The sequence below is a fragment of the Meles meles genome, chromosome 4 (assembly GCF_922984935.1).
Source record: "Meles meles chromosome 4, mMelMel3.1 paternal haplotype, whole genome shotgun sequence".
NCBI lineage: Eukaryota > Metazoa > Chordata > Mammalia > Carnivora > Mustelidae > Meles > Meles meles.
In genome coordinates, this window is record NC_060069.1 from 93,481,701 (window position 1) to 93,495,966 (window position 14,266).

At 40.5% G+C, this 14,266-nt stretch overlaps 1 protein-coding gene across 1 annotated transcript in view; it reads left to right on the forward strand.

Annotated features, from left to right (window-relative positions):
- Positions 1-14,266, forward strand: part of PCOLCE2 (procollagen C-endopeptidase enhancer 2) — a 64,429-nt gene that overhangs the window by 46,562 nt on the left and 3,601 nt on the right. Inside the window, exons 6-8 of the mRNA XM_046001449.1 lie at positions 7,387-7,541; positions 11,638-11,721; positions 13,963-14,130. Coding sequence (XP_045857405.1) covers positions 7,387-7,541; positions 11,638-11,721; positions 13,963-14,130 — 407 coding nt within the window. The remainder of the gene's footprint in view (positions 1-7,386; positions 7,542-11,637; positions 11,722-13,962; positions 14,131-14,266) is intronic.

Sequence of the window (14,266 nt, forward strand, 5' to 3'; positions counted from 1 at the left end):
CAGCAGAAACAAACAGTATAATCAGATTCACAGAGGCCATATATAGTAAATATGCAGAATGCGAAATAAATATGCTTAAAGAAATTCATACAAAATGAAGGTGCAGATTATTGGAAGTCTGACAAAGAAACGAGAGACTTTGATATATGATCAGAGTTAACAAAGAGCCTAATAAAATTTCTAGAACTGAGACATATGATAATTTACACAGAAAACTGAATACATGTGTTAAATAGCAGATAAGACATAGCTCCAAAAAGAAGCTATGGGAACTGAGAAATAGTTGTGAAGTAATTACTTGGAATATAGCATAAAAAGATAATAGATGGAAAATACGAGAGAGAGGGTAAGAGCCATAGAGGGTAGAGTGCGAGGCTTTAAAATACATTTAATTGGAGTTCCATAAGAAAAAAATAGGGAATATAGGAGATGTAATGTTTGAAGAAATAATAGCTGAGTTTTCCATTATAAATGAAAGACCCCAATTATCAAATTCAAGAACTCAATAAATCCTAAGTAGTATATATATTAATATACCAATTCCTACATGTATTATAGCAAAACACAGGACAACAGAGAGATGTTAAAAACAGCAGAGAGAAAAGACAGATTTTCACAGAAGGAAGCCAGTTAGCCTAACATCTGACTTCTCCATAGCAATAGTGGAAGTCTGGAGCTCTTAGAACAGTATCCTCAAAATGCAGAGACAAAATAACTGTCATTTTAGAATTATTTACTCAGGAAAACCTCTCATTCATGAATAAAAGAAGTTAAAAGACCTTTTCATTTAAACAAGAGCTGAGACAGTTTTCTACCAACAGACCGTAACTAAAGAAGCTTCATATTCTGTACCTGAAGTGGAAAAGTAACGGTTGCTGGATAAAGGACTGAGCTGCAGGAGAAAACCCTGAGCAAAGATCCTGGTCCTAAGAGCTGAAGGACTCATGGGCCCTTGTGTCGTTTAGGAACAGGGTGAAGATATTATTAAGCTGTATAAGATGCTAAAGTAAATGTGGATGTTAAGTTTAGGGCAACCATTAGTCTTTAACTTCCAAAACAGGGGAGAGAAAATGTGAAATGAGAAAGAAGTTCATTCCAAAGGAGGGCAAGAAAAGAGAAAAGGAAAAACATTTAAAAAAAAAAAGGCAAGACAAAAAAAAAAGCACAAAATAAGATGTAGAATTATATTTTGATCTATGTGTAATCAATATAAATGCAAATGAATCAAGTCATTAGTGAGAAGACAAAGCATATTAGACTGGATAATAAATCCAATATATGCTGTTTATAAGACACATCTCCAACAAAAATAAGAACACAGGACAATTGAGACTAAAAGGATAGAAAAAGATATTGGAAACAAATGTTGGTTGAAAGAAAACGAGCATAGTTTTATTGATATTAGGGAAAAGTAGATTTTAGGCAGAAAGCATTACTAAAAATAGTTGCTATGTAATGATAAAAGGTACAGTTTATCAGGAAGTTATAATAACTATAAACTTGTATGTACAGAAAAATATATAAAGCAAAAAATAGGTAAACAAAAATTAATAGTCTACAAAGTTACTATTACAGTAGGAGATTCTTAACACATCTCTTTGAATAGTTGAGAAATTAACTGTCAGTTGGAGAAAGATGGAAAAATGGGATATAGAAGATTTGAAAAATAATAGTTATCTAATGGATAAATAGGGAACAAGTGCATTCAGCAACTGGGGAAAATATATTTTTTTAAGCAAAAATGGACACAGGGAAAAGAAAAACCCAGAATTGTCAAATAATCATTAAAGAAACCTAATTGGTTGTTAAATGTCTTCCTAATGGCGGGGGGTACTTGGTGTGAAAGAGGCCCAGATTGTTTTTCTCCACGTGTGCCAACAAACATTTGAGGAACAAATGATACCAACACTATACAGATTCTTCCAGAGAAAAACAGGGATTGTTCCACAATTGATTTTTTTTTAAAGATTTTATTTATTTACTTGGCAGAGAGAGCGATCACAAGTAGGCAGAGAGGCAGGCAGAGAGAGAGTGGGAAGCAGGCTCCCTGCTGAGCAGAGCCTGAAGTGGGGCATGATCCCAGGACGCTGGGATCATGACCTGAGCCACCCAGGTGCCCCTCCACAACTGATTTTATTTTATTTTATTTTTTTAAGATTTTATTTATTTATTTGGCAGACAGAGATCAGAAGTAGGCAGAGAGGCAGGCAGAGAGAGAGGAGGAAGCAGGCTCCCCGCCGAGCAGAGAGGCCGATGTGGGGCTCGATCCCAGGACCCTGGGATCACGGCCTGAGGAGAAGGCAGAGGCTTTAACCCACTGAGCCACCCAGGAGCCCCTTATTTTTTTTTTTTAAAGATTTTATTTATTTATTAGAGAGAGAGAGAGCACAGGCAGACAGAGTGGCAGGCAGAGGCAGAGGGCGAAGCAGGCTCCCCGCCGAGGAAGGAGCCCGATGTGGGACTCGATCCCAGGACGCTAGGATCATGACCTGAGCCGAAGGCAGCCGCTTAACCAACTGAGCCACCCAGGCGTCCCCACAACTGATTTTATAAAGCTGGTATAAATAGACACCAAAACAAGGTAAGGACAGAACCCCCCGCAAAAAAAAAAAGAGTAGTAAAGATTGATCTTACTTACGAATGTGATGAAAAACAAATCTTAGAAGAAAAAAATATTAGGAAGTCAAGTCTAACAATGTATAAAAAAGGCTCTCTAACCAGGAATTTGAGGTTGGTTTGAACTTAGAAAATACATTTCTAGATTAAAGTATGACTTGCAGATTTGATTTTTTTTTTTTTTTTGGTTGGAAACATTAATTATTCAAGAATACCTTTTCTTAAAAAGCTTGAATAAAGAATTTGGGGGTGCCTGGGTGGCTCAGTCAGTTGGGGAATCCAATCTTGATCTCAGCTCATGTCTTAATCTCAGGGTTGTGAGTTCAAGTAGGCTCCATGCCCAGCTTGGAGCCTTAAAAGAAAAGGTTACATTTCTTAAATACTTAAAAAAAAAAAAAAAGGTTGGTATTTTTAGAAAGATTATTTTCATAGCAACTAAAAAGATAAAATATTCAAAAATAAATCTAATACTTCTATATAAGGCCTTAATGGAGAAAATTGTAAGACCTTACTCAAAGGTATTTTAAAAGACCTCAATAAATGGAGCTATATACTTTCTCATGAATAGGAAGAATTCGTGTCATTTAAAAATAACAAAATCCGTTTTTCATTAACCTGACAGCCTGATTCTAAAATGTTCATGAAATTGCAAGGCGGGGGGGGGGAAAGGGATGACACTAAGGCAGTTCTGAAGGAGAACCTGGCAGGAGGATTTGCCTTACATGATGAAGTCATTTCAGAAAGCTGTCATAATTGAGACGATGTGGTTTTAACAGAGATAGACAGACTAATGAAGACACCAAAGAGAGGCCAGAAACGTATCTACACGTGTCTGCAGATGGGACACATCACAGAGACCCACATGTCCACTAGTAAGAAAATGGCCCACTGAAAAATGAGGCAGGGATAAGTCTTATTCTTATGGGTGAAATGAATCTTATCACACAAAAATCAACTACAGACGCATTGGAAACTTAAATGATAATTTCTGCTCATCAAAATACACCTTCAAGAGAGGGAAAAGAGACGGTACAAAACAGAAACTGGTATCTGTCACATATTTGACAAAGACCCATGGGTCCAGGGTTTCTGACAAGGAGTCAGATTAGTCCTTCCCAAGATTAGTTCATAGAAATGGCATTAGATGATCAAGGGGTCCTTCAGTCCAGTCGGGACAAGTGGTGAGGTGGTCAGGAGAGGTTTTTTGGAGGAGATTGTGCCTCTTGAAGCTTAGTCTTGAAGGGCTGGTGTTGGTCACAGGCGGAAAGGAGGACAGAGTCATTCCAAGTTAGAAGGAGCTCCGCTAATAGAGGTATACAGGGGAGGTATGTGCTGTTCTGGAACCCAAACCTCATGCTGGGGCCTAGAGGGAGAGAGAGGAGGCAGGAGCGCTGAACAGGGTTCCACATCCTGCAGACACAGGAACCTTTTGGGTGCATTTAGGCCGGAAATGTTGGGACCGTTGCCTTAGAATCTCCATCCTTGACAAGATGAGCAAGAGAGTCTGGTTAGAAGGCTGTGGCAGGGTGTCCCAGTGAAGTTGAGGAGACAAGAAAGAATGGTAGAGATGGACAGGAGGTGGATCAAGAAATGCTCAGGGTGCAAGATTTGCAGGACATGGTGGTTGACTGGCCGTAGAGACTGAAGATGAGGAAGGCTGGGATGACAAAGCAGCGACCACTAACACAGCTAGCTCTGTACGATCAAACAGCCTCCTCCATCCCTTCCCGGGACCTGCCAGCATGGAATGAATCCAAGTGCGAGTTCCTCTTGCCATTCTAGTGATTTGTAACATTAATTTGCAGATGCAACACATGGCCCTCAGAACATTTATGGCTCTGTGATTCTGTCACATTCATGCCTAAAGCTCAGTAGCAATGTAACAAAAATATGTCTTTGTTACTAAAATACTCTTCCTTGAGGGGCGCCTGGGTGGCTCAGTGGATTAAGCCGCTGCCTTCGGCTCAGGTCATGATCTCAGGGTCCTGGGATCGAGCCCCGCATCGGGCTCTCTGCTCTGCAGGGAGACTGCTTCCTCCTCTCACTCTGCCTGCCTCTCTGCCTACTTCTGATCTCTTGTCTGTCAAATAAATAAATAAAATCTTAAAAAAAAAAAATACTCTTCCTTGAGAAAAGTCAACTTCCAATTTAACGCTCCCAAGATTAGTTCATAGAAAAGGCATTCGATGATGACTGTAATTATAACATTTGCCCAGAAGACTGACCTGATTAGGTCTTGAGGTTTCCTTTGCCGCTTAATAATAAGTACTTTTTGTAATTTTATCATTTAAACAAGTTTAACGTATTTTATTGTAGATGGGAATTGTGTTTCATGCACATTGTTGTATTTATTTAATGGAATGTGTTTTCAAAAGCAAGATAGAATATTTCTTTTTTTTTTTATTTTAAAATTTTTAAATAAACATATAATGTATTATTAGTCCCAGGGGTACAGGTCTGCGAATCGCCAGGTTTATACACTTCATAGCACTCACCATAGCACATACCTTCTCCAGTGTCCATAACCCAACCACCCTCTCCCGACCCCCCTTCCCCCGGCAACCCTCAGTTTGTTTTGTGAGATTAAGAGTCTTATGGTTTGACTCCCTTCTGATCCCATCTTGTTTCATTTATTCTTTTCCTACCCACCAAACCCCCACATTGCATCTCCACTTCCTCATATCAGGGCGATCATATGATAGTCGTCTTTCTCCGATTGGCCTATTTCGCTAAGCATAATACCCTTTAGTTCCATCCATGTCGTCGCAAATGGCAAGATTTCATTTCTTTTGATGGCTGCATAGTATTCCATTGTGTATATACACCACATCTTCTTTATCCATTCATCTGTTGATGGACATCTAGGTTCTTTCCATACTTTGGCTATTGTAGACATTGCTGCTATAAACATTCGGGTGCACGTGCCCCTTCGGATCACTATGTTTGTATCTTTAGGGTAAATACCCAGTAGTGCAATTGCTGGGTTGTAGGGTAGCTCTATTTTCAACATTTTGAGGAAACTCCATGCTGTTTTCCAGAGTGGTTGCACCAGCTTGCATTCCCACCAACAGTGTAGGAGGGTTCCCCTTTCTCCGCATCCTCGCCAGCATCTGTCATTTCCTGACTTGTTAATTTTGGCCATTTTGACTGGTGTGAGGTGGTATGTCATTGTGGTTTTGATTTTTATTTCCCCGATGCCGAGTGATATGGAGCACTTTGTCATGCAGACAGAATATTTCTGATAAAGGCTTGATTGTCAATGATCTCAATCACTTTCGTGACAAGGATGCTAACTATAGGTCACAAAGCTCACTCTTAGGTTCGTCCCATCCCTTGGCTCAGGAGGTAGTAGCCTTCAAGGCAGAAAAGATCCTGCAGTTTTTCTAGCTGGTTTGGTCAAATACAGATCTACCTCCTTCACTGACACACACACAAACATTCCTACTCAAAGTAGCTGTTACGTGTGTGGGGGATGGGGGTGGGGGGGATGCAGTGTCTCCTTATTTGCTGCCCATGATGCCTGAGAAGTAGTTTGGCTGAGAAGATGCCTCAAAAAAGTTTAGTCAAACTGCCAATTAACTCTGTTAAATAACCTGTTCAGTTTTTTTTTTTTTCCACTTTTCAATTAACTAATCTTTAAATAGAATTAGCCACATAGCATTTTTAAACCATTGCTCAAATTATAATAGAAAAAGTTCAAATGAAACTCTTTTATGTAATAGTTATCCCCTAAGACTTACGAGTGCTTCTGAGCCTCAGTTATTGTCACCAGTAAATCTTTAGTGCCAGCTAATCAGCAAGCTCCCAAAATAGCTTTAAAATTAGAGTTCTTCATGATGTCGTTCATAACTACCAAAGCAATCACTTTCTTCTTCACAGCATTCTGCCCCTGAGATTATAAACAGAAATGTTTCCATTTTGGGCATGCACTAGAGGTCTCATTAAAAATGAAATGGGGGGCGCCTGGGTGGCTCAGTGGTTTAGGCCTCTGCCTTCGGCTCAGGTCATGATCTCAGGGTCCTGGGATCGAGCCCCACATCGGGCTCTTTGCTCAGTGGGGAGCCTGTTTCTCCCTCTCTCTCTGCCTGCCTCTCTGCCTACTTGTGACCTCTCTCTCTGTCAAATAAATAAATAAAATATTTATTAAAAAAAAAATGAAATGGAAGTCACAGCTTTTTTTATCTCCTAGTGACCAGCCTACTGAGATGATTCCTCTGGCTGAGTCTTTACGGGGTGTGGGAATTTGTTCATCAGATTTCTCCATCTGACTCTCTCGGGCCAGCATCCCTAGCAGCTTAGGTCCAGAGTCTTTGTCAAAAGAAGCAGTGTGGTTCCCAGATCAGGCCAAAAGCTAAGGTGCTCGTGAGGAACCAGCCACAGCTTCCATGTTTACATGGGTCCCAAGGTCTACCTGATTCTACGTTCAAATCCTGCCTCCTCCACATACACTAGCTGTAGGGCCTTGGGCAAATCACTTGAACTCTGAAGTTCAGTTGTCTTTTTGATAAGAAAGGGATAACAATAGGGTCGCCCTGAAGGTGGAATTCGAGAGTTTGCATAAAGCATAGTGCGGAGCTGAACACACACTCAGGAAATGTTAGCCAAGTAGCATTAATACTGAGCAGATTGAGACTTTTGCCTTTTGAAGTATTTAACTTTTAAGTTTACACATATCATAATCTATTGTCAAAAATGAATGGAGAGCAGAATTCTACATTTCAGAGAGGTGCCACTTAAAAAAAATTTTTTTTAATGTTTCTCTTCTTTCAGGCCTATTGTATCTGAGAGAAATGAACTTCTCATTCAGTTTTTATCAGACTTAAGTTTAACTGCAGATGGGTTTATTGGTCACTACAAATTCAGGCCAAGAAAACTGCCTACAACTACAGCATCACCTGTTACCACCACGTTCCCTGTAACTACAGGTGAGTTTTTCTGTTTTGATGTTTGCACACATACTTCAGAAGTATAAGAAAAATTCTTTTGAAATAGAAAAAAAATTAAAGATACTTGAAACTAAATTAAATAAGATGAAAACTTATCTAAGGGAATAATATGACTCCATTAATGGAAGAAAAGTATAAGGTATAAACAGTGTTTAGAAGCTAATAATTTTCGGGGCGCCTGGGTGGCTCAGTGGATTAAGCCGCTGCCTTCGGCTCAGGTCATGATCTCAGGGTCCTGGGATCGAGCCCCGCATCGGGCTCTCTGCTCTGCAGGGAGACTGCTTCCTCCTCTCACTCTGCCTGCCTCTCTGCCTACTTGTGATCTCTCTCTCTGTCAAATAAGTAAATAAAATCTTTAAAAAAAAAAAGCTAATAATTTTCAAATGTCATCTAAGAAAATTATGACCACTTAAAAAATATTAGGAACCCTGGCATAGGCATAGATCATTGTAAGCCCAGTTTTTCTTTTCTGGTACTTATAAAATTATGACTTTATTACATAGAATTGTAGTATTTTAGATTAAAGTTCTAGGGTCTTGATACCTCTTTTCCCATCTGCCAGTTTTTTTGGTTTTTGTTTTTATTTTCCTTCCCTCTGAAATGTGCAAAATACATTTTTTTCTTAAAAATTGGGGTTAATCCAACAGAAATACTCAGTGGGTTATAGTAGCCAGTTGGGAAACTCTGGAGCATGACCTAAGAAACGGAGAGGCAAGAGTGGAGCCCCATGCTGAGTCTCTACAGCCTGTCCGCTCCACCCAGTGAGATTTCAGGTATCCGATCTCAAAATCTAAATCTGGAGAAAGAAAAAAGCGGGAATGAAAGATCTAAAGTTAGGATACAAGACAGGTTGAAAATGAGCCCAGCTTTATTGCCCACCATTTTCTGCTTGCACGCGAAGTCGGCCTGACCTGAGTACAGGCGCTTCTACAAAGAGCTGTTTTTTCTGACACTCCACAAGTGTGCCACCTTGTGGCCTAGAGATGTACTGCCTTACATTGAAGCCCTGTTTCTTACTTCTCCAGCTCATCTCAGGGGACCCTGATGTCCTTATTCCTTCCAGTGAATTAAATGGCTCCCTAGATTTTTTTTTTCTCATTTTATTTATTTTTTCAGCGTAACAGTATTCATTCTTTTTGCACAACACCCAGTAGATTTTTATCTTCAGTCCTAAACTTCTCTGAAATTGCAAACATCAATTTATGATTATCTCCTAGGGTTTTGTGACTGCTAAACATTTAAATTAAAACATACCAAACTCAACTTATTTTGATCACACGATTTTCTGCTTTAAATCAGCTTCTCCATGGCTTCCCCAAGCATGCCCACAGCATTAGTAGCCACACTCTTGGATCATCCTTGAGCTCGTCTCGCCTACCTCCCCACTGCATGCCCCCCTCCACACACAAAGCAGATCATGTCTCCCACTGGAATTCATAGTCTACACCTGTGCTATCCAATACCATAGCCACTGTTGGACACTTGAAATGTGGCTAGTGATGCGGAGGAACTGAATTTTAATTTAGTTAAATGTAAGAAGCCTCATGTGGCTAGTGGCTATCAGAATGGGCAGTACAGGGGTCAAGCCCTTTCATGCCATGTGTAAGACCTTTCACACGTTGTGCTTAGCTTCTCTCTCTAGCTCCGTCGTTAGTTCCTACCACCTCTCTCCTTATGCTTCTAAGTATTTTAGAGTGTTAGGATTCTGTCTTAAGTGTGGGGATTTTTTAGAGTATTGGGATTTTTTCCTAATTTGGGGGGAAACTGTTGATGGATTTAGGCAAAGTTCAGGATTCAATTCTCACTTTATGAAGGTCACTCTGGTCACTGTGAGGTGAATGGATGGGAGGGTCAAGAGGCCACAGTTTCTTGTGGTTGTCCGGGGAAACTGTGCTGAGAGCAATACAGAGTCAAGAAATGCTGACTATTGTACAAGGCAGGGGCCTTGGGGGATACTGACAGGCCTTTCATTGATGACTCATTGGATTAGGGAGATGAGGGGGGTGTCAAGAATGCTTCCCAAGTCTCTGGCTTGCTCCGTTCCAAAGATAATGAGACCATCACTGAAGCAAAGAACTGGGTTTAAGGCTCTAGTCATTAGTTAAGCTGTGGCTTGTTGGCCCTGAGCGTGGGACACTCAAGTGGACTAGTCAAGTCCAGTTTGATCCATGGTCTCCTCCAGAAGAGATTTCTGCAAGAGATTTACATTTGCAGATTATCAGTATATACATGGTTGGCCCAGAAGGAAATCATCTAGGGAGAGGTTAGGAGAGAAATGTGGAGAAAGGGCTGGAATTCAATCTCTAGAAGCTCCAGCTTTTTAAAAAGGAAGCTACAATGGCAAAGGAGACTGAAAAGAGTAGGGCTTGAAGGAGAGGCGGCTTGGATGTCTAAGCTCGAGAGCTTGGTGATGAAGCTCTAGCAGGAAGACATGTGAGCCTGGCACTGAGTGACAGACACAGAGCAGAGGGAACGTCTGGGAGGGATGGAGCCACAGCACTGAGAGGACCGTGGCGGGGTGGGTGGGGGAGGTGCAGTGAGATGGTTGCAGGTGCACCTGGAGAGGAAGGCTGGGGACCACATGCCACCCAGGGAGTGCAGGGAGAGAGTAGACAGTGAGGTTACAGGGTCAGGGTGCTCTAACATTGATTTAAAGCCAAGAGTGTAGGGATCTTCTGAAGGGAGGGGAGGAGCAGGGTGGGACATGCACCCATTTTGCAGACTGATGTTCCCAGGCTGAGAGGAGCGGTTTCCAGTGCCCACAGAAAGGATGCTCTTTCATCAGACAGAGAGAACCACTAATGCCACTACTTTTTGACTCAGTTAATTAGGTAAATTTAGGTGTCCAACTTCTAGAACAATGTTCCCTCTAAATGTTGTCTGAGCTCTTTGTCTTAAAAAAAAATTTATACACACACAAATCCTATTATATGTACTTTAACATTAAATTGTATGTATTTTAATAATGTGATTCACTTGAGGTCCTTTTTTGGAGTTAAGTATAGGTACAAATTAAAACTAAATAAATAATAAATTCACAGAAGAGTTCACAGGACATATTAGAAGGGCAATGTTAAAATTGCAAATTCTTGCCCAACAAGTACAATTCTGTTACAGTTGTTTTGTTTAGTTCTTCCTCGCATATTGCCACGTGTAAGTGAATAACTAGCAAATATTTTGGGAACTTTTTTTGTTGATGATAATGGGAATTAACTACTTTGATTTTGTTAACTCACAGTTTCTCAACCTTGGCAGTGTTTACATTTTAGGCCAGATGATGCTTTGCTGTTGGGGCTGTTTCTTGTAGGATGTTTAGCAGCATCCTTTGTATCTACCCACTAGAGGCCAGTAGTGACCTTGTTGTGACAGCCAAAACTATTTCTGGACGTGGCAAAATGTCACCCGAGGACAAAAATCACCTTTGCTGGAGAACTACTGTGTTTATCTATTTCGTTTTATTTTTAAATTAGTCAACTTCCCAGTTCTTAAGATCTTTATAGGCAATGACGGGCTCAAAATAAATGTTTAGTGACCAGTTACATCTCATTACAGGCATAACACGCTTTACACATGAGCATTTACACATACACATTTCTACAGAGTCATACTACTCACATTTGGGCAGTTGGGTATTTTTAAATGCACCAAGAAAGCTCCCTCCATCCTCAAGGGGAACACCACTGGATTCCTTTTGTAAAGTGAAGAATTAACATGTATTTTCTGAGTTCATATTTGATGTACTGGGTTTTTCTAAGCTGGGCGCATGGAGACTGCATCTATTTTTGGTTAGTGTTCGTTATATATAAAGGAAGAAGAGAATAGGGCTAAATTTGGGTTATCTTTGATCTCAGGTTTAAAATTCAGCAGAGAGCATTGAGTTACCCTGAGGAAATTAGAGCAGTAGTTAGTAGCATTAAAGAATTTCTTTTGAATGTTTTCTCATTATTTCATTGCAATGATAGCTCGGTGGCTCAGGGAAATAAATAGGAATTTTAAGTAGATGGATTCAGGTCTAAACACCAATTATACTTGAATTCATTTTCCTGAATCTTATGTCTGTCTGCTTTGAATTTAGGTTTAAAACCCACCGTGGCCCTGTGTCAACAAAAGTGTAGACGGACGGGGACTCTGGAGAGCAATTATTGTTCAAGTAACTTTGGTAAGAAATAAAACCTAGACTTTTCTCTTTAATCAGAAACTTGAGACTGCATGCTTAATCTCCAAGGAACTGCCATGAATGTGATGGTGAAGTGTCAGTTACACTCTTCATTTACCCAAGAAAATATTTTCCTATACCCTGAGGTATGTTGACTAGTGGTATTCAAAGTGTTGGATTTCACAACTGAGAATAATACGTATATAGAAAATGTGCTTTTCCCACATAAACTTAATAATTTGACTCTGGAGTATGATACTGCTACCCTGTGTGTTCTCCGTGGCTCGGTGATCCTGAAAAACCCTGCACAATTTTTCTCACATATTTTCATGTCCTGAGCACTTTTTCACACATCTGTAATTCTACCTAAGTAAATTAGAAACATATCCAAGCTGGCCTTTCTCAGAAGAAATTCAAGTATTTCTTCTGTCATGTCCTTCCAAAGTATTAAATTAAAACTTGGGAACCTGAAATCTTTTTGGAAATGACTTGTAAATTGGAACCTAAGGAGATATTACCTAATGACTTAGAATTTCTAAGAGCTTTCTCCAGTTTAAAAAAAATGGCACTTCCTGTAAAAAAAGTCACTGAAAAGCGAGAGATACCAAATTTAATTATGTGGGTTTTTTAAAAAAGGGACGTTGAAGAAAATTCTTGTCTGGAAAAGAAAGTTGCTAAAACCTAAGTATGTTACCCAGAATGAACAGTTTTCCAGAAAAGTTCTTTGCTTGCCTTTTCCTATCTGAAGTGCAGAACAAACTATGTCGTAGCAAAGGCGTGAAGGCACTGAAGAACTCACTGGGCCCTAAATCTTACTGGAGTTTCCGTGCCGAAATTCAAATAACAGGCATAAAAATGAAAACAAATTGGTATCACATCCAGGTTAGTCTTCTGTGGGAGGTGCTTGAGGCAATCCCCTCCATGTCCTTTGGAGCCCCCTGAGTTCCCTTGGCTATCCACTAACATTTTGCAGTGAACACATCACCAGGAATCAAAGTAGGGCATGATAAAAATTCTGATTTTATGAATTTTGCCTGCTACCTAAGAAGTGACTTCTCACCTTAACCTCAAGGGTCGTGTCAGCCAAGTCCAAAACTTGATTTATTCCACTGTTACTCTCTTACCTGGCAAAATGACCAAATACTATCCCCAGCGGCCCACTGCTTCTCTGCCTGCACTGGTAACAGGGACAGGGCTCTTAAAACAGTCTCCCAACACAAGTCCTGCACCACATGGAATGGTCACCCACAAAATGTCAAAAGCATGTCTTTGAGAAACATAGCATCTTTCCTTCTGGCTCCAAAGTGAGACTCTTTCCTCTTACATCACAATGGAAGAAAGAGAAATTACATAATGAAAAGCAACTGAGTTTTGCTAGGGTTTTTTGGTTGTTGTATTTTTTTTTTAAAGCAAGAAAATATTGTTTTACTCAGTTCTATACTTTATTAAATGAGATATACAAGGTAGATAAGAAAGACCCAGAAAAACACAGGTATTTACCGATAATTAGAGATGGGGACCCATGGGATGAACCAAAGTTGAAGGAGAGAGGACAGCTAAAGAGAAAGGGGGAAAGACACAGAGAGGTAGGCACTCAACCATACCAACAGGAAGGCTCATGTCTTAATGGCTTGAACCCCTGCCATGCAACCTCAGTATAGTATTGTGTCTAAAGACTCAAGATCTTATTGAGAATTAAGAGTAGAGACTCATAAGCCTCTGCCTTACTTGGTAAATGGTCCCCATGTTGGATAAAACATTGTCAAGAGGGGCGCCTGGGTGGCTCAGTGGGTTAAAGCCTCTGCCTTCGGCTCAGGTCATGATCCCAGGGTCCTGGGATCAAGCCCCACATCGGGCTCTCTGCTCAGCAGGGAGCCTGCTTCCCTTCCCCTCTCTCTGGCTGCCTCTCTGCCTACCTGTGATCTCTGTCTGTCAAATAAATAAATTTAAAAAAATCTTAAAAAAAAACCAAAAACATTGTCAAGAATCCCCATCTTGCAGGGCAGGAGACATTTCGGTGTCTGTCATAGGTGACCTGGGTAACATTATGGCTCCATGGCCTCTTTTTTTCCAACCTGAATTTTGGGGACAAATGCACAGACTCAAACCCGATAGTTCTGTTAGAGCCTTCTCTTGAACATTAAAATGTTTCCTATCAGAAACTTAGAAGAATGTACAATGATTTTCAGTTCTGCCTACATTTACCTTCACAGTCATATTATTTCCAAATGTTTTCTTCGGCAGTATTGGCTGGCACCGTGATCACAACTGTCACCCGAGGTGGAAGCTTGCATGCAACTGTCTCGATCATCAACATCTATAAGGAGGGAAATCTGGCAATTCAGCAGGCTGGCAAGAACATGAGTGCCAAGATCACTGTGGTCTGCAAGCAGTGCCCTCTCCTCAGGAGAGGTAAGGAGGAAAACTTTAATCTTTCTTGGAGGGGAGCTCAGGGACAGAGAAGGGAACGAGAGAAAGTCTGATCAAGTCATGAATATTTCCACGCCCTGGCTGGGCAAGGGAACTAAAATCAAGCTTCATCTGTTGG